Here is a 26788-nt window from a genome sequence, read left to right on the forward strand (position 1 = left end):
TGGGTAGTCCCCATAGGAAGAGGACGCAAGGGGCCGCAGGGGTAGTCCCGATAGGAAGAGGACGCTAGGGGCCGCAGGGAGAGAAGGCTGGGGGCCACAGGGGAAGCCCCTGCAGGGGAGAGTCTGTCTGTTACCCACCATTGCTCTAGGTTTCCAGATTAGGGTAATTTTTTGTATTTCTAGTACTCTGTGAATCACATTTTCTTTATATTTCTGAAAAGGTGTTCTGTACAGCTCGAGTGAGGGAGAGAGAGTAAGGGGGAGGAGGGGTTGAGAGGGGGAAAGGGGGGGGAGAGAGGGCGAGGGGGTGAGGAGAGTAAGGGGGGAGAGGGAAGGAGAGGGGGGGTAAGGGGGGGTGGGGGAGAAAGGGGGGGATAGTAAGAGAGGAAGGGGGGAGAGAGGAGGAGGGGGAGAGGGGGAAGGGGAGAGAGGGTAAAGTAATCACTGTGGAGTGAGAGAAAATAGGTAGATAGGAGGCAGGCACACAGTCTTAATCAGAAATTTAATGTGCATAAGAACCCGACGTTTCGGCCGTGCAATACTGCCTTTCTCAAGCAGTGGGACCTCAGGATTTCCCTGGACCCAGCGCACCGGCAGCTAAGTACCCCACCTATTAACCAGTGTGACTGAGTGCGCGCACTCCCTCATTTCTCTGAGTGAGAGAAAATACCATTTATTGTCAAAATGTAGCAGTTTACAAATGTGACTGTATGAAAGACACATTGATAACGGGTATGTTGAAAGAAAATAGATAACACGTTATAATTCGCATATCAATGCGCGCGCACAGGGGGTAATAACACGACTGCGCCTCAGGCACTGAAGGCTGTAAAAAAAGGCGGGAACGCATATCATAAACTGACAGCTCCTGTGAGCCAATCATCTTCCCGTCCCAGCTTCAATACACCAATCAAAAGAGGACAGTTGGGGGGGAGTATACACCTAGTTCTGACCAATAAGATCGCGCGGAGCAGTGTTGACGTTTCCATCACCCCGCCCCTCCGCTCCTGCCTCCACCTACCTGCCAATGGTGAGGAAGGCGCTGCACATTCATTGGCTAGTGCCGGGCGGGAGGGGGCGGAGCTACATTGGAGGTTCCCTTCCCAGAGCGCGGGTGCGTGTTGCTCCTCCCCCCTCCGCCACCATACTAGCCAATGAATGGCCAGCGCCCGCCTCCCCGCTGGCAGGTTAGGTAGTCTCTGCTGACGGGGAGATGGGTTGCGCCGTGCCGTAGCGGCTCGGGGTGGGAGGGGTGAGCGGAGAAGTGAGCGGAGCTCGGGGCAGGGAGGCAGGCGAGCCCGTGGCTGCGGGGCCGTACTTCCCAAGCACATAGCCCGCGGCTGGCACAGAGTGGGAGGGCTGCGGAGTCCTGATATATATATATATCGTGTATATCGCGAAATCCGCGGGATATGGAGGGCCCCTCCCGGGAAGGTGACCTGCTCACTGTGAAGCACGAGCTGAGGAGCGGTGAGTAGGGTGCTGTCCGCACAGGGAGGGGGTGATAGTACTCGTTGTTGTTATTGAGGTGCCCCTGTGTTCCTGCGAGGTGCGACGCCGGGAACCCCCTCCTGGCCCCTCCGGGATCCCCCCCCCCTGGCCCCTCCGGGATCCCCCCCCCCTGGCCCCTCCGGGATCCCCCCCCCATGCCCCTCCGGGATCCCCCCCCCATGCCCCTCCAGGATCCCCCCCCCTGGCCCCTCCGGGATCCCCCCCCCCCTGGCCCCTCTGGGATCCCCCCCCCCTGGCCCCTCTGGGATCCCCCCCCCTGGCCCCTCTGGGATCCCCCCCCTGGCCCCTCTGGGATCCCCCCCCCTGGCCCCTCCGGGATCCCCCTCCGGGATCCCCCCCCTGACCCCTCCGGGATCCTCCCCGTGGCGCCTCCGGGATCCCCTCCTGGCCCAGCCACCTGTCATGTTTTTTATTAGTGGTGTTTACATTGTATCCTGTGGTGTTTCCTCTGTGGCAGACACCAGTATAAACAGCATTATTATCAGTACCTCTCCTGTGCCCTCCCCCCAATCACAGACCCCCCCTTTTCCCCAATCACAGACCTTCCCCCAATCAAAGACCCCCCTTTCCCCCCCAATCAGACACCCCCTTCCCCCCCCCCAATCACAGACAACCCCTTTCCCCCCCAATCACAGTAAAATAGTCGCCTCTTTCCCTAATGTCTAATATTGTACCCCTTCATATCTACTCTCTGCCAATAATACATGGCACTTATACAGAAGATATATATTTAAAACCAGAGACAGAACATGAAACACGGAGCTCAGTGCACATCCAGTGAAACCTATACACGGTACAGTGCCTAAATATATATGTATAGATATCTATTAAATAAAGGGTCTTTTAGTTTAACATTTTGGCCAAAGTGTTGTAAGCCCCTGAGCCACTACAAGGCAGACCACATCTCCCACATTTAAATGGTTAAAATCTCACTCCATTGCATCTCCCACTCAGGGGAACTTGCTTGCTTGCAGTATGATTGTGACAAATCTAATACAGAGTGCTTTTCCTGGTAATGTACAGGTTATTAAAAGCTTCAATCAGACTTAGAACTATGCAACTAATTTTGACAGATTTATTATAAATCATTCTTCCTGGTAATGCACAGGTTATTAAGAATTTATATTAGTGTTAGGGACCCTTGAGATGTGGTCTGCCGTGTAGTAGCTCAAGGGCTTACAACACTTTGGCCAAAATGTTAAACTAAAAGACCATTTTATTTAATAGATACCTATACATATATATTTAGGCACTTAACCGTGTATAGGTTTCACTGGATGTGCACTGAGCTCTGTCTGTGTTTCATGTTCTGTCTCTGGTTTTAAATATATATATCGCCATGCTCAGTAGCACTCCTCTGTGACACCTATATGCTTATATACAGTGTTCGACAAACCTATACATTTGCTCGCCCCAGGCAAGTGGATTTAACCCCCGGGCGAGTAAATATTGGCCTAAGCAGCACACGTTTGGTACTAGGTGGCGAGTAGATTTTTTGGTGATTTGTCAACCACTGCTTATATATATATGTTGTGGTTATTTTGGGGGTTCAATATGAGCTTGCAGGTGTCCTGTATGTTTCACTTATTCAGAAGATAAGCTTTATTGCTTGTAATAGTAAGTATATAAATTATTACAGTGTGAATAATATCTATATATCTATATATCAATACGATACCGTTTTTGAAGACGAAATCAAAAGGCAGCACACCAGAAATTATCCCCAAAGAATTATATTGAAACTAAGACACACAATACCAACGTTTCGGTCCGCGAGTGGGACCTTTTTCAAGATATATTCATTATATATAATCTATCATATGGTTTTCTGCACTTTCTTGCTAACAGTCCCAGAAAGTCATTATTGCTGTCGTACCCCCCCCCCCCCCCCCCCACAATGATATATTTGTAGGGACACTGTCGCTGACATATGACCTTAATGTTTATAAAGTTTCTCTGTCAGGTCCACCCCTCACATTTTCTGCCTGACACTGGGTGCCACTGTAATGCTTATTGGTTATCTCTCTGCACCTGCCTTTGCACTACCCATGTGTGTTTGTACCCATGTCTTGTCCCTCCTCTTATCAATTGAGCCAAATGCTATCATTTTTATTTATATGTTGATCGTGCTTTTTCTTCTCCCGGTGCTGATACGAGTTCCCACGGTTTTAATAGACATGTACTTTTCCAATGTTCCCATTCTCCTGCCCAAGCTAATTGATGTTGTTTTTATTTACGCTTTCACAGTCAGATGGTCTAAAACCAGTGCCTGAGAGGCTTGCATCGGTTGCCGATCCATCTGGCAATCGAGGGCTTAGTGCTTTTTATATGCCACGGCAGTGAAGGGGTTAAAAGGAGGTCTGTCATGTCTTTTCCCCATCTCCTCACCGATCCAGAACACGTCATTTTCATTACTTACAGCAGGAAGAAGATAATAGTGCAGGGTTGGTCCATAATCCTATATTTTGTTTTGTAATTGCAGTTACGGTTTCTTTCAGCCCTGGTCACATTCTTTGTTGTGAGCTCATCCACTGATGTTGTATTTTGAAGACGTACAGTAATAATGAGAAAGTTGTGCCAACAAAAGCCAGTGTCACTGCCGTTTTGAGATCATTGCAGCATTGTTGCCTCAGTTTATAGGCCTCTTAACTACAGAAGTGTGTACATTATAATCTGCTGTTTACGGAGACTTCTTGGTCTCAATATGAAATGCTGTTAGCACATCCCAGGTAATTCCACTCCATCTCTGAATCTTTACATCAGTACATTACTTTGGCAAGTTAGGACATATCACCTTTCCCTCCCATGTGGTTATTGGATTGCCAAGTTTTATGTTCTCTGCCCCCCCCCCCTAACTATCCTGTCTCCTTATCCCTAATGTTTTGAATTTGACAGGTACATAACTGCTGCCAGAGTGCGGCAACACATTGAAAAGCTCTCCTTAAATGAATGCTTTTTTTTGTAATGTTTACCTTGGTGTGAAAGATGCATATTCATTTTATTTATAAATAGGAATGTGTTCTTCATGCGTGGAGAAGATTTCTAATTAGACACCTTTTTGTAGTTCCTTTTCTCAGAAGTGTTGGTTCTAGGCACGTGGTGTTTCTGACGGGCTAGAGACTGAACAGAATGGGATCTTGCTTATTGGCCCAACACTATATTAATAACAAGATGTTTGCTGCCTAGTGGTATGACTTTTCATAGCAATAACAATGGGTTGAAATTGCTATTCACTTCCTGGCTCAAATATTTTTTATTGATTTTCTATTTGTTTTATGTTTTTTTGAGGCTGTTGTCACTTCAGCAGCACTGTTTTTAATGCCAGTGGGATTTGTAGCTTAACAAACATTTAACATTATGGTGTGTGTGTAAAATAAAAAAAATAAAAAAGTGACACACACCCTCCACATGTCATTACCCGGAAGCACTGTTTGCTACGTGATGATTGGGAAAGATGGGGTTGCAGACCTGAGACATGCAAATGCACCACAAGTGGTGGTGTAACCATAAAATCTCTGCTGCCTTCGGTCAGTCAATTCTCCTTCATATTCTAAACTCTCTTGGTATCCGCAACACAGCTCATTATACCTCTTCCATCGCACATTTTTGGTCTTTGTCTTCTGTCGATCTGTTTGTTTGTGTACCTCAGGGACTCTGTTCTGAGACCTCTCCTGTTCTCTCTCTACACACTATCACCTGGTGACCTCATCAACTCTTTTGGCCTTGGGTATCAACTCTATGCAGATAATACACAGATATATCTACCCACCCTACCCTCGCTCCTGCTATCCATTCCCAGGTCTCTGATTGCCTGCTGGCTATATTCTTGTGAATGATGCTCTGCTGCCTTAAACTTAATGTCTAAAACTGAGTTCCTCATATTTCCCTGCCCCATCCTAAAATCTGGCCTAATATCCCACTTTTCCATCACATTAAATGATACCATCTATCCCACGGGTGCACAAACTGGGGGGGGGGGGCGTGCTGGATTTTCTAAGGGGGGGGGTGCGGCGGTTACAGAGGCCCCGCACACTTCCCCAAGGCATTTAAATTAAATGCCGGGGGGTGTGAGGCCTCATTAAATCGTCTTACCTGCTCTTAGCCGACTCTTCAGCGCCGCGTCGCCATGACAACGCAGGGTCAAATGGCAACGCGTTACATGACATTGGGACGTCGTATGACGCCGCCGAAGCCAGAGAGCAGAAATGTAAAGGGCGCTCCTATATAGAGTGAATAGTGACTAGCAATGAATATTAATGCCACTGTGCACAAGCTGAATACGTGAAACAGTGAATTGTTAAAAGCAATACAAGCTATCCAGATGAAAGTGATTAAACTAAGTCAAAGTGAATATAATTAAATATAAGTCAGCCTGGGCTGATGTGCTAGCTAAAGTGTAAGTCCAAAAATGCTGCTCAGACCCCTTTGCAGAACGGTCAGAAGATCGCCTTATAGAACGATATTCAGAGATTGGGGATCGCAGATTTCACATCATACATGGGGAAAGAAATAAAACACACTACTGTATAGTGTAATAAATTCCAAAATTATGGTGGGCTGTGTTTAGGAAAACCTCTGCACTCCCCAATCTCTGAATACTGAGCTCTCTCACCTTCAACCCTTTCCCCTCACTGCCCCTTACTTGTGGAACTCCATCACACTCCCTATACACCAAGCACCTTCTCTCCCCACCTTTAAGTCAAACCTTAAAACTCGATTCCTAAATGAAGCGTGTTAATAGCCAGAACTCATGGTTACTGTCCCACACCCCCTGTCACTCCTACCACCCATTGTGGCCAAGCACTGCCACCTACAGCGCGTATTCCCTTACCTGCTGTCTCTATAACTCTCCCATCATACCACTTAGATTGTAAGCTCTCCGGGGCAGGGATTTCCTTTCCTATTGTCTGATTGTGTTCGTTGCACTTATTGTACTATACTTCCCTGTGTTGTATTGTCTCTTTGTAAAGTGCTCAGTACTCTGGGTGCTATATAAATAAAGACATACATACAAATGAAATCAAATGCATTGAAAGTCTCCTTGGCACTTCACTTAATTTAAATTTTAAAGCCCAGACTATTAAACTCTGTATGGCCTTGTAACCGAACGTTACCTTCGGTTAACATAACATTAATCGTACAACTGTACTAGCTAAAGAAAGGAGCGTGACATTAACTCGTGTTTAATGTGAGCCTTGCTTTCTACCAAACGGACCTTTGGGAAATATGCAAATAAGCTGCTAACGTGAGTGTAACCCTACTAACGAAGCTCCATTTAATGAAAAAATAACGAAGTCGTACCTATACCTGACGTTGCTCTCATCAAAACAATCGGGTAAAAGTAATACCGGTAGTCAAAAAGCCCCATTACTGTTTCTGTCAGAGGAACAACTAAAATAATTTGAAAATGGTATATATATATATGGGGCTTTTTGACTACCGGTATTACTTTTACCCGATTGTTTTGATGAGAGCATATATATATAAATATTTTTTTTTTTACAATGTTCACCCTATGCTAATAAGTGCGAATACGTATTTTATTTTTGCATATAATCTACTTTGTGAGTACGCTGTAAAACTGAGGGCAGATAACGCCCATTCCTGATTTCAGTAACGCGGTGTTAGTGCCCTGATCACAGGGAGTTTAGCGAGTCTGGGCCTATGTGAGGTCGTCGTCACCTTGACCTTTCTTACGGCTCTAACGCTCCCACCCATAATGACCCAAGGATCCAGAAGTGGCCGTAACATGACTGAAATGGATACGCTTTTTTGGAAAATGTGTTGGCAAGTGATTTTCCTCCGGCACAAGTGAGGAATGAATTGTATGAAGTATCTGAGCGGGTGGGTTTCTGTGACTGCAGCTATTGTGCACGGCATGTTTTCTCATTCGAGTTGCGTTATTCTTTACCCAGTCCAAGTGATTTCAATACCTTTTTGTTCGTAAATTGTTATCCCAAACCATGGATTAGGTTGTTTCAGCTCAGCAAATCTTCACATAGTTGTGCAAAAATAAGTACAGGCATACCCCGCATTAACGTACGCAATGGGACCGGAGCATGTATGTAAAGTGAAAATGTACTTAAAGTGAAGCACTACCTTTTTTCCACTTATCGATGCATGTACTGTATGGCAATCGTCATATACGGGCATAACTGATGTAAATAACGCATGTGTAACAGGCTCTATAGTCTCCCCGCTTGTGCACAGCTTCGGTACAGGTAGAGAGCCGGTATAGCTGTTCAGGACGTGCTGACAGGCGCATGCGTGAGCTGCTGTTTGCCTATTGGGCGATGTGTACTTACTCGCGAGTGTACTTAAAGCGGGGTATGACTGTATGCTTTTCCACACAGTAATTCTTAACGGACTGTATTTCTAAGGCAAGCTTTGGAGAATTATACTTCCTTTGTATCGCTGGACCAGTAGGAGAGATTATGGGCCATATATAGGAAGCAGTCTTCTGTCGCTGGAAGAGACCCCCTTACACCTCATTCTAGTGACTGCGGTGTAAGGGGTCTTCCTGTATTCTATTGGCTGTTGCCTTTTGTACAATGTTTTAAATAGACATTTTTATATACCCTTCTTGGATTTAAAATCTAGAAAGATGATAAAACCCGATATAATCATATTTATTATGATGTGTTACATTTATAAATGTATGTGGGGAATTCAAGGCTTGCCACATAATCAAACTTTGAATACTTGCCTAAAATGATTGTCGAGTAGGAACGTATGGAATTCAGAATATATTTGTTTCAGAGTTTTGCATAACAAATCTGCAATTATGTCTCTCCAGCTAGAGATCTGTAATATAAAATGACATTTGTGTAGGTATGTCAGTCATATAAATCGTAGCCCGCCTTGTGGACTGAAAAGAGTTCTTAATGTCATTTAGCAAACCGGTTCTTTAGCCCATAGAGCCTAAGACAAAGAATAAACCATTTTTGAAAATGTTTTCAGGTATTAATCTGGCAAATTTTTCTAAAGTACATTATTAGGCTAAAAACATATGGTTGGGCTACACCTCCTCCTAAATGTATTCTCCTTTTCATCCCATTATTTAAGATAATTATAGGAAGCAATTTCTCTCAGGTGGTGTTCATGTGTACATTATGAATTGGATGGAGGCACACATCCCTGTTTTGTTTTCCCCCTCGCATGGCGTGTACAATTATTCTTGTAGTGCCGTAGCTCTGGAGTGAGGTACAAAATGATGTTTGTAGCAGGTGGGAAGGAAGCTGCACTGGAAAGACATTGATTGGTCATGAAATAATGTCAGAAGAATGCAGTTAAACGCATGTAGTTAGGAGACTTGTGCCATTAGCTTTCCTTTGCAGCTGTGAAAGGGCATTCATCCCACTTCCATTCTCAGGCTCGTGTAGGCGAAAGATCAAATTATCAAGATGTTTGAGCTTTGCAGCATAACAAGCTATTGAGGAATATTAGTAAGAAAGAAGAGGTTTGTGATACTTTTTGAATGATGTATTTAACACCGACAAACCACAGAACAATCTGACTTTGGCTACCTGAAAATTAATTGAATAGAACCATACTTCTAACATTATATAAACATCTGAAACTGTCTTCATTGGGATCTGTTTCCTTTGTCTAAAGCAGTGATTTCTAACAGGGGGCCTCTTTAACCCCTAGGGATTCTCTAAAGTGTTTGCCAAAAAAAAATGTAATCACAGATCCCAGGCAGTATAAGGGGGTCCCTGAGCCCGTGTGGGGGCTGCGCACTTAGTATGGCCCCAAACTGCACCTTAGTTTGTGAGGTATAGCCGTCAATTACTGCAGGAGCTTCCAAAGTTGCTCCCCCAATGCTTTGCATCCACAGCAGCAAGGCATTGTGAGACGTGACTATGGAAGCTTCCGCAGTGATTGACAGCTATCTCCTCCCCCCCCCCCCCCCCATGCTGCCTGCACACACACTAACACACTAAGGGGCAGTTTGGGGTCTTATTAAGCTTGTGTTCCACTCGGGACGCTATTCTGCATGGGATCGGTCACACGGCTTTGTTGGCAATAGCGTGACGAGTAGGCAATATGGTTATTAGTTAGGGCTTTGTGGAACAAATGTTTTTTTTAGCGGCATGCATAATATAAAAAAGTTTGGGAACCGCTGATCTGAAGGATAAAGGTGTTTATTTGCTACCATACTTAAAGCATTTATCCACTACACTATTAATCCTGCTGCAGATTCTCTTGCTTTTCCTTTGAGCTACATATCTGAACTAAACGACAGAAACCTTTGCCTGCACTGCCATTTCCAATTTAGGTGATGGGAGGCCTAGTAGCCTGAAATTAGGGGAAAGTACCAGTAATTGCGAAAGTTCCCATTTGTCTACAGGCTGGATCAGAGAATAGTTCTGTCATTTTCTGCTAATAACTAATTTTCTTCTGTGTCCCTTCATGACAGCCATTATACTTCGGCCAACGCCGGCTCCTTCCAGCTTGGGTAAGACTTCTTCTGACATAAGGGTTTTTGAAGCAGAGAAGTCTCACCCCAAGGTCTGTTTTCCTTGTTCTACCTTAGCTGAAGGTAGCTATGTTCACAGTTGTCATTGGTTTTGGGTACGGGCCACCCTTCCAGGACCCTGGGGACTTCTGATTAAATTCCCCTTGGCCGTGTGTGACAGGGTAAATAAAAGCCACCAGCTATATGCCTGGCAGACATATGTTTAGCCTGCAATGCAGCAGTGACTAGGTTAACTTCAGCTGGGAACCTCAGGACAATTAGTTGGATCCCAGCTGCCTAATCAAGGTGTGTTAAAAACCCCAGGCTGTAGACACATGGTGCTGGCTGTTGAAGAGATTACTGATACAAGGTCTGTGAGCTAAGTAGATGAATTATGAACTGTCTGTCCCCTGCATAGAAAAGGGTAGCTACCTTATTTTTAGGCTGTCTGCTAAAGAGAACTGTTTTGGTTTGGTCTGCTGAAGAAAAAGCCATTTTTCCTTTTGTTTGCTGATGAAAAGCTATTTTTGTTTTGTGTGCTGTATATCTTTTGAGGCTAAATAAGCCTTGTCAAGAAACCCGCGTGTGTAGTTGCATGTACCCTGCAACACCGTGCATGTATGCATAATAGCCAGGAGCAAGCTCTGGGGGAATGTCTCTGTCCCTGTGCCGTGCCTAGTTCCTGCTCTCTTGTCATTCTTCTGGGATCATGGCACCCTGTAGTCACTTGCGGCGGTGCTGCTATGTTTTCTTCCATGGCGAGTGCCTTTTGCATCCCGGGGAAGCTCCATTACTCACTGCAGTAAGGAACCAGGCGGCCTGCTTTTTGTGCTGAAACGTGGAGGTGGCTCCCGCACCGGGGTTGCAGTCACTTATGTCACCCGGAAGGTGGCACAACACTTGCTGGAACTCGGAAGAATGTTCCCGTGCCCATAATGCCCTCTTTCTTTGAGGTATTTGGGAGGTTGAGCTTTTTGTTGTTGGGGGGGGCGGGGGGGGTGTTTGTTTTTGCCTCAAAATGATTGCTCTCTCCCACTCGAGCTGCTTCTCCAGGGCTTTAGGTGCCCCCCATCCTATAGAGCCTCCACCATGCAAGCGTGAAAAGGCCTCTTCCAAGTCCAGGCACTGCCTGGCGTATGATGCAAAACTCACAGCCTCTGAGATCTAAATGCTTGAAGAAGGCGGCAGCGGATAAAGTGCCCTGTCAGATCAGCCAATTTTTAGATTGGGTGAAAAGCTCCACGATAGGAGTGAATTCACAGAAATCCCTGGAAGAATTGGAACGTTTTCAGCACGATTCTGAAAGGGAACATTTTTCTAGACATGATGCAGTATTTTCCTCTGAGGAAGAAGGGGAAATTGTTGAAGCCATAACATTGTTCAATATTGAGAAACTCATGAAAAACATGTATTGAACAATAAAGCTCCCCAGAACTGGTGTATTATAGACCAATCCTTCCCAGGATCCTGAACATCTGGGGGTCGTTATCCTATTTATAAGTCGGTAAAGGAAAGTATTTCTTCTCGTGGACTGTTTTTTGAAAGAAGATGTAGAGTCCCTAGTAAATTCTTAAGAATGTATTTGTTTATGTAGAAAGAAGCAGCATGTATGGTAACTCTATCTAAGATCAACACGGCCCTTCCATGCATTGCCAGAAAGGCGACAGTCCCATTAATGGGTTGATTTTCACTGAAGGATCCTATAGATGAGTGATTCCCTATTCCAGTCTTCAAGTACCCCGAACAGTCCAGGTTTTAAGGTTATCCTCACATTGAGCCACCTGTGCCAATCATTCTGACCAAATTACCTGTGCTCAAGCAGGGATATCCTTAAATTTGTGGCTTTTTGGGGTTCTTGAGGCCTGGAGTTGGGAATCGCTGCTGTAGACAGACACATGGACGGACCACTACACAAGTAGTATGTCACCATCAGACCAAATCTGACCATTCTCGGTGACCGTCATCACCCAACCCATCAGAATTCGGGCCACAAACCTGCAGGAAGGCATTGATGCAGGAGTTTGCAGACATTGTTTTATTGATGGATTTCAACAATCACAAAGATGCTCTAGATTTTTGTATGTGACACATCCAGACATCATTTGACTTCTACCCCGAGCATCTGCTCAATCTCTGGTTACAACCGTGGGCTGCTGAAGCATCTTCTAACCTCTTTCAGGAAGCAGCACTTCTGAAGATTGTTGTTTGGACGGTTATCCGGGACCATTCCAGTTGAGGGAAGGCTGCAAAAGCTTTGGGAACAATGTGCCCACACAGCGACAGATGCCTGCATGTTGTAGGTAATCTCACTGCACTGTTTTCTAGAATTCGTAGTGTATCCTCCTATGGATATGTTAAAAAGATCAAGATTTCCAGTACAGCTGGCCAGAGCCAAAACCTTACCAAAGTCAGTCAGCGATTTGTTGATCAATGCTGCAATAGAAGCTGTACCAAGTCAGCAGAACCATCAAGGAATTTACTCCATTCTGTTTCTCATACCAAAATCCACCAGAGGGTCCAGAGCCACTGGTCATAATACCTGTCAACAAGTTTCTAAGGGTGCGGCACGTCAAGATCGTCATTAAGATCGGTGATGATTGCAGTGGGGCTGGAGACTTCTTAGCCTCCATAGACCTCAAGGATGCCTACTTTTACATGCAAATACGATTTGTATCAGGCGTTCCTGCAATTCTGTCTGGGAAACATGCACTTCTAGTTCAGCGCAATAACCTTCGGAATGGCCTCTGCCCCCAAAGAGTTCACGGTAATTGCAGCAAGCATTCGTCAGAAAGCGATCCGGATTTGCTTCTATTAGATTCTTCAAAAGAAGAAGAAACCAGAGCTGACAGGTGGTCCTGGAGATTTTAATGAACTATGGTTGAATTACAAATGTGCTCCCCTTTACGCAAGCATGTTTTCCAAGTCTGATTTTAAATACCCAGAAAGGAGTGCTACTTTTGCCCGACGGGAAATATTCGTCTGCAAGTTCTAAATTATAGTCTACCTCTCACGTGCCATCTTTAATATCTGCTATATATTAAAGTTCAGAATTCTGAAGCTGTAGTATGGATGTTATTGTGTGATGGGTCATATTGACCTGATTTATTTGTGTAGCTGAAGGGTCCCTGCACAGCCAGCATCACCAGTAATGACTACAATTGATTTATTTTCCATAAAGAATGCACAGGTACTTGCACCTCCATTTTATATTGAGATTTTTATCTCCACTATAGAAATGGTGCCCAGGACGAGGTGCCACATTTAGCCTCTCCAAAGAAATCTGTTAGCATTTTGGAGCGAATTCCAAAATACTTTAATCAAAAATGTAGGCTTTTAAGACAACCCAGAACTAGCATAAGGTAGGAAAACCCAGAGAGAGGGAGTTCTCTGGGATTACAAAAATGCGTTCACTTTAACCGCAGACTAAAGTCTGCAAGGATGGGAAGCGCATTTTCAAGATTCTTATCTTGTATGTATGATCAGATAAAGGAAAAAACGGCTTCTATCGCTGGACGGATTAGTTCTCGTATTTCTCAAGTGTATCTTTAAATCGGATCTTATTGCCCCTTGTGGAATCAAGGACCATTCCATGAGAGCCACTGCAGTGTCCTGGGCAGAGAGCTTCAGTATCTCCTTAAGGTCCGGGCCATAGAGGGGGGGAGCCGTGCTGAGGCGAGCGGACGCTGAGGCGAGCCTGCAGAAGCTGGGCGATTTCATGCCCATACAGGCGAGCCAGCGTCCGCGATCGGAGGTGGGGGGAGACTGTAGGGAGGCGGGGCAGTGACGTCGCTGGGCCAATCGCCCGCGACGCACTGACGTCGACGTCACGGCGCCGTGACGTTGACGCAGCCCCACTCTCATTGGAGGGTTTGAGCCGACAGCGCCCTGAAAAACAGCTTGGCGCTCGGCTGAAACCTCCAACTCCTCCGCACGCCTGCGGACGCTCGCGTGAGCCCCCTCTCAAGGCATCCTCATTGAGGATGCAGGGGCTCAGCGCGGAGCGTCCGCACGCCTCAGCACGGCCTGTCCATCTATGGACACGGCCTAAGGCACGTGCAAAGCCACCAACTGGTCTTCTCTTCATAGCTATATCAAGCACGAAACCTTCTAGCATCTGCAGATGTAAAACATTGGCAGGAATGTGCTGCAGGTAGTCTTCACTTCACCTCAAGACCATCTCCTCTCGTTCTTATTTTACTGTTTGGGATGTTCCGTAGTGAAGTGGCGCAGAAGAAAATGAGGAATGTACCTGTCAAGATGTCTATTTCTTCTACTCCCTCCATGATGGCATAGTTTCCCCACCCATTTATTATAAAAAAAATTTTTTTTTTCTTAATTTGTCTTGGTTATAGCTTCGGGGAGATGTCTCGTCCTTCTCCAGCTAAATAGTGAGGTGTTACCCCAAGTGTAATGGCTGTCATGGAGGAGCTATAAGAAACCAAAATATCGGCACTGGTGGTTTCCCCATTTAAATATTTCACATTCTGAAATGAACCCCTTACCGGGTATGCAGAGGGCCGCAATGCATTATTAACCCTTCCATTGCAGACACCTTTGGCAGTAAAGGGGCTTAATACATTTAATTTGGCACATGCCCACTTAATATTGCCATTATTTCAGCTGAATCCAAATCAAACAGACAAATCCGTAAAACAGAATGTTTTTCATCAAATGGTGGTCAGTTTATTCTTAAATTATGGCACAAGGGCTGAAAAATTGCGCAAATAGCCAGTGGGAGACGCAATAACGATGTCTTTTGAAAGGGCTGTACTAGTTCAATCAATTACTTTTTTTTTGTGTTTTTGTTTAGTTCAGAATTACTGTGGTCAATTGGTTTGATTTGATTTGAAACGTAATAGAAAACATAATTTATAAATTGTAGATCAATAATCTGAAATGGGATAAAGATAATAAACACTGAAGCTTGTGTATTTAATTGGGGTGTTTCACTGTTTTAATTTTGATTTGGATTGTAAGCTCTTCGGGGCAGGGACTCTTTTTCCCAAGGTTACTTTTCTGTCGGAAGCGCATATTCCCGTCGTGTATTACGGCTGTGAAGCGCTGTGTACCTAAATAGCGCTACATGCATACATACTGTGCGTTATTTGATCCTCCTTTTTATTTTCTTTAGCTAATTTGACCGGGCATGCAGAGAAAGTGGGAATTGAAAATTTTGAACTCTTAAAAGTCCTTGGGACAGGAGGTAAGATCTCTGATTTTTTTTTTTCCCCCAATACATTCACGTATCATTTCAGGGAGTAAGCCTCTTATAATACCAGTACCCCCACCCATCGTCTCCCCTACCCTCACACATTTGAGGTGCTGCATCTCCCCTCCTGAACAGCATTTATTACTCTGCCTGCACCTCTGTGTGTTTCTGCCCTGCTAATTACTGCTGTAAATTATGCTAACCTGGATCATTTTTACCTCCCCACCAAAATAAGGGAATTGAAAGTTGCACGAATACTGTTGGTGAAAGCATTTTCCTGCAGACGGCATTGTAAATAACACCTCCTGCAGTTGCGGTGTTTGCATAGCTGTCGTGCTTCTGCATGAATGGATGCCCTTTGAAGCACTGGAAACAATTTGCATTCAATTATTTGCACGTGGCAATTTCATTCTGACAGAAAATTGGTGAAACGGCTGTTTACAGCTGTAGCTCTTTCTAAGTAGCATAGGTCACGCAGCAGCTCTGCTAATACCAGAGGATGCGCTAGCTTGTTTTTTTCCCTCTGGGGTAAAAATACTCCTCTCCATAATTTGAAGAGTATTTTTATTGTGTGTGTGTGTGTGTGTGTGTGTGTGTGTGTGTGTGTGTGTGTGTGTGTGTGTGTGTGTGTGTGTGTGTGTGTGTGTGTGTGTGTACGCACACACACACACACACACACACACACATACACAACGCTGGAGAGGCTCCACCACACAACAGACCGCCCCCCATAGAGGCAGAACTCGTAGTCACTGAACTGGGGGGTTGAGGGGTATAAGCTTGTTATCTCTTGTCAGCCACACAGATTATCCCCAATGTGTACGAATGTGCTTGGGACTAATTTGAATGACACGTATACATGCGTTTGTGACCTCTGACTACTAGCATGTGGCCAGCAAGCTGCCTGTGCCCACCCAGCTATCAGCAGCTGCTGTCCTCGGGGCAGCTATGTGAAAGTGTTTTATGTAGTGCTGGTGGATAGGATGCTAGCATGCTGTGTAGTACATGTACATACTGGGGGAAAATGTGTCCAGCGAGCTTAACAATGGCTCTGTAAACAGTGGTATAAAGGGTTTGTGTTGATCAGAGAATAGTTTCATGGGAGAACATGAAAAGAAAAGGTGTGTCATTGTGGTTAAGGCGTAGGACTCTTGCACAAGACTGTGGGTTAACTTCCTGCTTGTGCTACTGGCAGTCTGTGTGATTGTGGCTAAATCACCTCTACTTCTGGGTATTAAACTTGGGTACCAGTAGTACTAGCATCCTTCTCTTGTTGCTGTCACACATGCTGCCTGGGATCTGCAGTGTGTGTACAAACCGCTCTCAAATACTTTGCATGCTTAAGGATCGCTAAAGGAAGGACTTTTGATTTTGTCTCGATTTTACTACATCCAATTACATATTACCACATTAGTCCAAGACACGTGACCTATTCTGTTGAAAAATGTAAAAGCATAAACGTTATTCTATACAGCAGGTAAAGGCGTAATCTTTGACGGAAACTTGTAGAAGATGAACATGTCGGTGGCGAATTTCTTACAGCGAGTAAATGACGACAATACTCCTTTTTGTCCTGCGTCTAGCGTATGGTAAAGTGTTCCTGGTGAGGAAAGTCAGCGGCCATGACTCTGGGAAGCTCTATGCAATGAAAGTATTAAAGAAGGCGACTATTATTCAGAAATCCAAGACCGCAGAGCACACAAGGACAGAGCGCCAAGTGCTGGAACATATAAGGCAGTCTCCGTTCTTAGTTACGCTACACTATGCCTTCCAGACCGACACGAAACTTCATCTCATTCTGGGTAAGTGTGTGTGTGTGTGTGTGTGTGTGTGTGTGTGTGTGTGTGTGTGTCACACACAAATATATAATATTATTTAACGAAACTGAAGTAAATGAGCTCAAACCTACCCCAATGACGAAATGTATTAATAACACTATAATTCAATACCTTTTTTGGATTATGCTGTTGGGTACATAGAATTGGCCACACATTTATGGCAAATAAATCCAAAAACCCAGCACTTCTCCCAAATTGGTTGGCAATTCATTAGTGAGATTCTACATTTTGATCCTGAGTCTTATAACAAAGGAGCCGTATCATTGCATCTTTTGATCAAAAAATTATTACACCTGCTAACCTCAAGATAAACGCCATTATAGCAGGTACCGGCACTGAATACATAATATTTCTTATTGTCCTGTGTGATAGTGCCTAAAGGGTTAAGTGAATGTAGCATAATGCTAGCTGTGATTCAGTGCAATTAAAAACCAGCAACAAAGTTCCCTTGGCGTTTGGAAGGGAAACTGCGTGCACAAGTTCCTTCATGAAAAGTAATAATACACCCAGACATCTCTCCTCTTCCCGTCAGTCAGGCACTCAGCTCTTCAGGAGAGCGTGATGTTCAGGGTGACCCTGGGGTGTGTTATACCTGTTTGCTAATTGGAGAATTGGCGAGGAGCTCAGAACCTGAAAGGACGGGTGATACACTTCCCTAAAAAAGTTACAAAACCAAATTGGGTGACCCTAGACCGTCCCCTATAACGGAATGTACTAATAACACTAATTAAATGCCTGTCTTGTATACATTATGGTTACTGGTACCTCTAATTAGGGATTTAGGATCTAGATTTACTAAATGATGCTAATTCTTAGTGCTCCTTGTGACCCATTCACACATTGCACATAAAATAATCGATAACGAGAACATTGCAGGGGAACATGAAGATAATCATGCTTCAAGAGCAAGTTCCTGACAGTAACCATGGCGCGTGGGGGCCGGGGAAGTCATTTGGGGGACGTTGCTGGGTTGGGTAGGATTAGCCAAATGCTAAAATCGTTCGAAGTTTAGTTGCATCCATATTGTAAGTGTCGTCACATCATAAAATAATCTTAGCTAAAATGTGTAAATCTGAGGATTTTAAAATAACTAATTCTAATTCAATACTTCAAAGTTGCATAGTGTTCCAGGGGCCTTGCTCAAGGATTAAAAACTATTACAGGCATACCCCGCATTAACGTACGCAATGGGACCGGAGCATGTATGTAAAGCGAAAATGTACTTAAAGTGAAGCACTACCTTTTCCCACTTATCGATGCATGTACTGTACTGCAATCGTTATATAAGTGCATAACTGATGTAAATAACGCATTTGTAACAGGCTCTATAGTCTCCCTGCTTGCGCACAGCTTCGGTACAGGAAGGGAGCCGGTATTGCTGTTCAGAACGTGATGACAGGCGCATGCGTGAGCTGCCATTTGCCTATTGGGCGATATGTACTTACTCGCGAGTGTACTTAAAGTGAGTGTACTTAAAACGGGGTATGCCTGTATTTTGTTTTTTGGTGGAATTTCTGCTTTAAAGGGGGAAAATGAATCAGTAATTCTGTAGCATGTTAATAAGAGTGAAGATTTAAAGCTGCAGTTCAGTCTTTTTTTTAATTTATTTATTTTTTTACTTCAATAGTTTCATGTGTGCAATCTCTAATTACCTAAAGAACTGTATAGCTGCAGGTCAATTCGTTCTCCATGTATTCATAGGCGAAATTTGGTGACATAATTAGAGCTGGCATATGTTTTTCTTCTGCTTCTGTCTCAGTGGAAGATATTCATGAGCACTCCTGCACTGACATGTGCTAGAGGGAGGGCAGGGCTGACAAAGGGGTGTGCCAGGGCTTGTGACAGGACATGAAGGGGCAGTGCCTTAGCAAATGCTTGTTAAAATAGAATACAAGAAAATTGGTCTTTCAAAGTTGTTTTTTTAGAAACAGAAAATGCTAAAAGTATTTTTTCTTACTACAGAACTGATTTATAAAAAAAAAACACACATGCAGGATATTGACTGAACTGCAGCTTTAAGCCACTCTTCGTGCCATAATATACTGTAGGATAAGTATCTTGTCTAAATTGATACATTTAGCATAAGTTGAACTTGATGAGCATGTATTTTTTTTTTTTTTTTTTTTCAACCTCATGTGCAATGTAAATAATGATCAGATACTTCCAGTTTTGTTTCTGTGTTTGGAGCAGCCTGGAACAGTCCCACATGCAGTACTACTGTCGCTGTGTTTACTCAGAGGAAAAGCAGCAGAGCACTTGCCAATTAATGACTTAATTTACTAACTTGTCTTGTTGACCCAAGCAGTGTGACATTCCTGAAACAGAGGGAACAGACAGACAGCAGGGGAGTTTTATGTACATATTCTAAATAGGTTAATAAATACACTAACACATACTGTATTGGGGATTGGACAAAAGTATAATGCAGCGAGCCACCCGATCGATGTCTGTTTAAATTTTTGGGGAAATCATGACAGTCGCAAAAACAAATGTTATAAAAGCAACATCCGTGTAAATGAGCACTCGGGGTGAGTTAGATGTAGGATTAGTCCATGAAGAGTGGGAGTAACCCAGATGGTAAGTAGGTCTTGGCAGCAAAAAAACATCTGGTTATTTGTCTGTCAAGATCTGTTGCTTAAATGTCAGAAAATAATTCCGTAGTATCTTTTTGTAACTTGGCAGGGACCATTGCACGGCGAACGGCTGAAGGTTACCTGGTAAATAAAGATTGTCTTTAAAAAATAAAAACTGCAATTTGAAAAATCTGGAATCCCTGGTTAAATGCCTTTCCAGAAGATATAGCGTCGATACAGTATATACAAATTTAAACAAATGTGAAAATATTAAAAAGTAAAAATGAAAAAAGAGGTTTCTATAATGGGAAAATTTGTCCAAAAATTACAAGCCATACTACACCAAAGAATCAGGAACATTATTAAGGTTATTATCATCAGTGTCTCTCTTCCCGACCTCCCTCCCCCCCTCCCCCCCCCCCTATATCTCTTGATTATTCGTATTGTTAAACTTATTATTTCGGAAGTGTTATTGATGATTTTGATTTAGTTTTGTTCAACCCCCCCCCCCACACCCGATCCTTGTCTTATTCTGTATCTCCCCCCTACCTTTATTTTACTAAAAAAAAAATACAAATTATTTGAAACAAAAATAAAACCTTCACTGTATATTGGGAAAAACACTCCAGAAATGCACCCGCGCTCTATCTAATGCACCCGCGCTCTATCTAATGCACCCGCGCTCTATCTAATGCACCCGCGCTCTATCTAATGCACCCCCGCTCTATCTAATGCACCCGCGCTCTATCTAATGCACCCGCGCTCTATCTAATGCACCCGCGCTCTATCTAATGCGCCCCGCGCTCTATCTAATGCGCCCCGCGCTCTATCTAATGCGCCCCGCGCTCTATCTAATGCGCCCGCGCTCTATCTAATGCGCCCCGCGCTCTATCTAATGCGCCCCGCGCTCTATCTAATGCGCCCCGCGCTCTATCTAATGCACCCGCGCTCTATCTAATGCACCCGCGCTCTATCTAATGCACCCGCGCTCTATCTAATGCACCCGCGCTCTATCTAATGCACCCGCGCTCTATCTAATGCACCCGCGCTCTATCTAATGCGCCCCGCGCTCTATCTAATGCGCCCCGCGCTCTATCTAATGCGCCCCGCGCTCGATCTAATGCGCCCCGCGCTCGATCTAATGCGCCCCGCGCTCGATCTAATGCGCCCGCGCTCGATCTAATGCGCCCCGCGCTCGATCTAATGCGCCCCGCGCTCGATCTAATGCGCCCCGCGCTCGATCTAATGCGCCCCGCGCTCGATCTAATGCGCCCGCGCTCTATCTAATGCGCCCCGCGCTCTATCTAATGCGCCCCGCGCTCTATCTAATGCACCCGCGCTCTATCTAATGCACCCGCGCTCTATCTAATGCACCCGCGCTCTATCTAATGCACCCGCGCTCTATCTAATGCACCCGCGCTCTATCTAATGCACCCGCGCTCTATCTAATGCACCCGCGCTCTATCTAATGCACCCGCGCTCTATCTAATGCACCCGCGCTCTATCTAATGCACCCGCGCTCTATCTAATGCACCCGCGCTCTATCTAATGCGCCCCGCGCTCTATCTAATGCGCCCCGCGCTCTATCTAATGCGCCCCGCGCTCTATCTAATGCGCCCCGCGCTCTATCTAATGCGCCCCGCGCTCTATCTAATGCGCCCCGCGCTCTATCTAATGCACCCGCGCTCTATCTAATGCACCCGCGCTCTATCTAATGCACCCGCGCTCTATCTAATGCACCCGCGCTCTATCTAATGCACCCGCGCTCTATCTAATGCACCCGCGCTCTATCTAATGCACCCGCGCTCTATCTAATGCGCCCCGCGCTCTATCTAATGCGCCCCGCGCTCTATCTAATGCGCCCCGCGCTCTATCTAATGCGCCCCGCGCTCGATCTAATGCGCCCCGCGCTCGATCTAATGCGCCCCGCGCTCGATCTAATGCGCCCCGCGCTCGATCTAATGCGCCCCGCGCTCGATCTAATGCGCCCCGCGCTCGATCTAATGCGCCCCGCGCTCGATCTAATGCGCCCGCGCTCTATCTAATGCGCCCCGCGCTCTATCTAATGCGCCCCGCGCTCTATCTAATGCGCCCCGCGCTCTATCTAATGCACCCGCGCTCTATCTAATGCACCCGCGCTCTATCTAATGCACCCGCGCTCTATCTAATGCACCCGCGCTCTATCTAATGCGCCCCGCGCTCTATCTAATGCGCCCCGCGCTCTGTCTAATGCGCCCCGCGCTCTGTCTAATGCGCCCCGCGCTCTATCTAATGCGCCCCGCGCTCTATCTAATGCGCCCCGCGCTCTATCTAATGCGCCCCGCGCTCTATCTAATGCGCCCCGCGCTCTATCTAATGCGCCCCGCGCTCTATCTAATGCGCCCCGCGCTCTATCTAATGCGCCCCGCGCTCTATCTAATGCACCCGCGCTCTATCTAATGCGCCCCGCCCTCTATCTAATGCGCCCCGCGCTCTATCTAATGCGCCCCGCGCTCTATCTAATGCGCCCCGCGCTCTATCTAATGCGCCCCGCGCTCTATCTAATGCGCCCCGCGCTCTATCTAATGCGCCCCGCGCTCTATCTAATGCGCCCCGCGCTCTATCTAATGCGCCCCGCGCTCTATCTAATGCGCCCCGCGCTCTATCTAATGCGCTCTATCTAATGCGTCCGCGCTCTATCTAATGCGCTCTATCTAATGCGTCCGCACTCTATCTAATGCGCTCTATCTAATGCGTCCGCGCTCTATCTAATGCGTCCGCGCTCTATCTAATGCGCCCCGCGCTCTATCTAATGCGCCCCGCGCTCTATCTAATGCGTCCGCGCTCTATCTAATGCGCTCTATCTAATGCGTCCGTGCTCTGTCTAATGCGCCCCGCGCTCTGTCTAATGCGCCCCGCGCTCTATCTAATGCGTCCGCGCTCTATCTAATGCGCTCTATCTAATGCGTCCGTGCTCTGTCTAATGCGCCCCGCGCTCTGTCTAATGCGCCCCGCGCTCTGTCTAATGCGCCCCGCGCTCTGTCTAATGCGCCCCGCGCTCTGTCTAATGCGCCCCGCGCTCTGTCTAATGCGCCCCGCGCTCTGTCTAATGCGCCCCGCGCTCTGTCTAATGCGCCCCGCGCTCTTATCTAATGCGCCCCGCGCTCTTATCTAATGCGCCCCGCGCTCTTATCTAATGCGCCCCGCGCTCTTATCTAATGCGCCCCGCGCTCTTATCTAATGCGCCCCGCGCTCTTATCTAATGCGCCCCGCGCTCCTATCTAATGCAGAGCCCATTGTAGCTCCTCTAACATGATGCAACATTTCAAATTAAGGAGAAGGAGCGGCTCAGTGAGTAAAGACACTGACTGAACCTGGTTCAATTTGCGGTGTCGGCTCCTTGTGACCTTGGGCACCAAAAACAGATTGTAAGCTCCACGGGGAAGGGACCTGTGCCTGCAAATTGTCTCTGTAACGCGCTATGTAATACTAGCAGCGCTATACAAGAACATACTATTAGTATTTTTATTATAATATTATGACACATTTCAAGATTATTGTAACACACACACACACACACCACACTATCTAAGCTCACACAAATGTGGGTAACATGGCAGTGGAGTTATATTTTTCTTATTCTCTTAGGCCTCATTTCCACTTTCTTTTTTGTTAGAGGCAAAAAATAGAACAGATGTTGTGTTTTTTTTAGGATTCTTTATATATTGTGTTTGTGCTTTCGGTGAAAGGGGCTGCTATCGTTTTATAGCGTTAGTGTTGCATTACATCTTATCCCCTCCACAACGGGTAGGAGTAAGGCTGCCTTGTGTGTACACAATTGTATGTGCAACTGTAAATCTTTGATTTCCTTTGTAGATTATATTAACGGAGGGGAGTTATTTACACATCTCTCCCAGCGAGAAAAGTTCACTGAAAATGAAGTACGGATATACATTGGGGAAATTGTACTAGCAATTGAGCATCTACACAAGGTAATATGTTTTCCCACAAAGCAGCATGACTTTGCAGTCGGATAACCATTGTATGTATCGCTGTTCATGCGTGCGTGTTGGGTGCTTGCTTACAATTATAAGGCTCTTGAATGGCTATCAAAGTATATGCAAGTCTGTGAAACCTTCCAAGAGAGAATACATTTAATGCGCCACTGTCTCAGTTTCATGCATTTTTCTAGCATGGAAAGGCTAATGTTAAAAGTGAGGGCTTTGAATGACCCCTGTGATGGACTAAAAAGCAAAAACACTTCAAGCCCCTTACTCCATATTCTGTGATATCAGGGAAGCTCGGAGCTCAATTCAAATGACCTGAAGTAGCGGCTTCACAGCGTATTGAATAAGGCCTCGTCGCTTTAGGGGCATCAAAAAGTGTCCAATAGAATAGCACGCTTTAGTAAATAGAGGCCTTCATGTCTTAAAGTCTGATGTTTAAGCACCAACTAAAGGGGTTATTGTACAAGCTCCGGAGCGGCCGGAACACACTGTGATTGGCTGAAAACTCCATTCTTTGGTTGCTTCAGAGCTTGTAAAAAAACCCTTTAGGGAATGGATGTGGACATGCAGTGGGGTCACGGCACGTGATCAGAGGGGGGCTATGCTCATTGTACTTCTCTGTTTAATAAGAAGGAGAAGATTGTTGCGTAAGCTTAGGCCAGGGTCGGGCAACTCCAGTCTCCAAGATCCACCGTCGTGCCAGGTTTTCAGGATATCCCTGCTTCAGCACAGGTGGCTCATTCTTTGACTGAGCCACCTGTTCTGAAGCAGGGATATCCTGAAAACCAGACCTGTTGGTGGCCCTTGAGGACTAGAGTTGCCCGCCCCTGGCGTGGGTATAACCTGTTTTGCTTTATATTGCAGCATGTTTATTTCTCAGAGGCGATGCCCCACGGTCAGTGTTTGTAATGCGTGAATATCCGCCATTACTTTACTTCATTGTCCTTGGTTTACTATAAATTGTTCTCTTTTTAAAGTAGTAATTTACGGTTACACACTAAATAGAGACATAATCCTGTAAACTGACACATGTGGGAAAGATAAATGCTGCGTTGTGTTTTCCAGCTGGGGATTATCTATCGGGATATAAAACTGGAGAACATTCTCCTGGATTCCAGCGGCCACGTGGTGCTAACAGACTTTGGACTTAGTAAAGAGTTTCTGTCTGATGAGGTGAGCTCGTTGATCAGAGCCGTGTGCTGATACATGCCCGGGCAGCGGTCACAGGGTCACGGGCCCGTCCATCCAACCATCAATCATAAAAGGTGTATAGGTCAGCACCTGCCACCCACACTGCCAGCGCAAACCTGTTTTGTGGATTTATTGGAATATATTACATTATTGCTAGTAAAAATACTAATCGTCCATTTGAATGTCTCGGTGCCTCTGTTTTGTCAGCTTGTGCGTTGAAATGTTATATAGAATAACTAGCTGAGAGACCCGGCGTTGCCCGGGATGTAAATGCGTAATAGGTAGTATTATTTATAAATCGTGGAACAATAGGTGACTGTTTGTTGTAAAGGTTGGATAATAATATTGAAAAGAAAGATGGAAGAAAATGTAATACGATGTTGTATAAAAATGGTTTATTGTAACCACACCACAGTACAATGTATATTTTGGTGGCATAAGTGATGTAAAAATCTGAGTCGTGTGTCCTGCTAGGGTGTGAGGCGGCGGGTGGCGCGTGGGTTGTGAGTGCTGTCTGTGAGTGTGGGTCCTGCTAGGGTGTGAGGCGGCGGGTGGCGCGTGGGTTGTGAGTGCTGTGTGCGAGTGGGGGTCCTGCTAGGGTGTGAGGCGGCGGCTGGTGCGTGGGTTGTGAGTGCTGTCTGTGAGTGGGGGTCCTGCAAGGGTGTGAGGCGGCGGCTGGCGCGTGGGTTGTGAGTGCTGTCTGTGAGTGGGGGTCCTGCTAGGGTGTGAGGCGGTGGGTCAGTGATGTCGGTGCGTAGGGGCGGGAGGCAGCAGGTGTGTGTGGCGGCAGGTATGTGTCGAGTGTGGCGGGTGTCTGTTGAGTGCGTGCAGCGGCTGTGAGGCGGTGGGTGAAAGGCAGAGGCGGCCGGAGTAAGGGCGGGTGAAAGGCAGAGGCGGGGGTGGGGAGGCGGTAAGGCGGGCATGAAGGCGAAGGGCGGCGGGAAGGGGAGGAGGGGGTGGAGGAGGGGGGCAAGGGGTGGAGGAGGGGGGAAGGGTTAGAGGAGAGGGGGGAAGGGTTAGAGGAGAGGGGGGAAGGGTTAGAGGAGAGGGGGGAAGGGTTAGAGGAGAGGGGGGAAGGGTTAGAGGAGAGGGGGGAAGGGTTAGAGGAGGGGGGGGAAGGGTTAGAGGAGGGGGGGGAAGGGTTAGAGGAGGGGGGGGAAGGGTTAGAGGAGGGGGGGGAAGGGTTAGAGGAGGGGGGGAAGGGTTAGAGGAGGGGGGGAAGGGTTAGAGGAGGGGGGGAAGGGTTAGAGGAGGGGGGGGGAAGGGTTAGAGGAGGGGGGGGAAGGGTTAGAGGAGGGGGGGAAGGGTTAGAGGAGGGGGGGGAAGGGTTAGAGGAGGGGGGGAAGGGTTAGAGGAGGGGGTGGAAGTGTGGGAGGGGGTGGAAGTGTGGGAGAGGGTGGGAGGGGAAAGGGGAAAAAGAGGTGGAGGGGGGGGAAGAGGAGCGGAGGGGGGGGGGGTGGAAAGGGGAGCGGAGGGGGGGGGTGAAGGGGAGCGGAGGGAGGGAAGGGGAGCGGAGGGGGGAAGGGGAGCGGAGGGGGGAAGGGGAGCGGGGGGGGGGAAGGGGAGAAGTGGTGGGAAGGGGGAGGAGGGGGGAGGTGGTGGAAAGGGGAGAAGGGGGGAGGTGGTGGAAAGGGGGAGAAGGGGGGAGGTGGTGGGAAGGGGGAGAAGGGGGGAGGTGGTGGGAAGGGGGGAGGTGGTGGGAAGGAGGAGGAGGGGGAGGTGGTGGGAAGGAGGAGGAGGGGGAGGTGGTGGGAAGGAGGAGGAGGGGGAAGGTGGTGGAAAGGGAGAGAAGGGGGGATGTGGTGGGAAGTGGGAGGAGGGGGAAGGTGGTGGGAAGGGGGAGGAGGGGGAAGGTGGTGGGAAGGGGGAGGAGGAGGGGGAAGGGGGAGGAGGGGGGAGGTGGTGGGGAGGAGGGGGGAGGTGGTGGGAAGGGGGGGAGGGTGGAGGTGGTGGGAAGGGGGTGGGAAGGGGGGGGGAGGTGGTGGGAAGGGGGGGAGGTGGTGGAAAGGGGGGGGAGGTGG

At 46.8% G+C, this 26788-nt stretch overlaps 1 protein-coding gene across 1 annotated transcript in view; it reads left to right on the forward strand.

Moving 5' to 3' along the window:
* Window positions 1-1197: 1197 nt before the first annotated feature.
* The window catches only part of RPS6KA5 (ribosomal protein S6 kinase A5), a 40181-nt gene continuing 14590 nt past the window's right edge, over window positions 1198-26788 (forward strand). Inside the window, exons 1-5 of the mRNA XM_075614549.1 lie at window positions 1198-1470; window positions 15102-15173; window positions 16763-16981; window positions 23446-23561; window positions 24642-24749. Coding sequence (XP_075470664.1) covers window positions 1413-1470; window positions 15102-15173; window positions 16763-16981; window positions 23446-23561; window positions 24642-24749 — 573 coding nt within the window. The 5' untranslated portion in view covers window positions 1198-1412. The remainder of the gene's footprint in view (window positions 1471-15101; window positions 15174-16762; window positions 16982-23445; window positions 23562-24641; window positions 24750-26788) is intronic.

Source organism: Ascaphus truei, chromosome 9, assembly GCF_040206685.1.
Source record: "Ascaphus truei isolate aAscTru1 chromosome 9, aAscTru1.hap1, whole genome shotgun sequence".
Classification (NCBI taxonomy): Eukaryota; Metazoa; Chordata; class Amphibia; order Anura; family Ascaphidae; genus Ascaphus; species Ascaphus truei.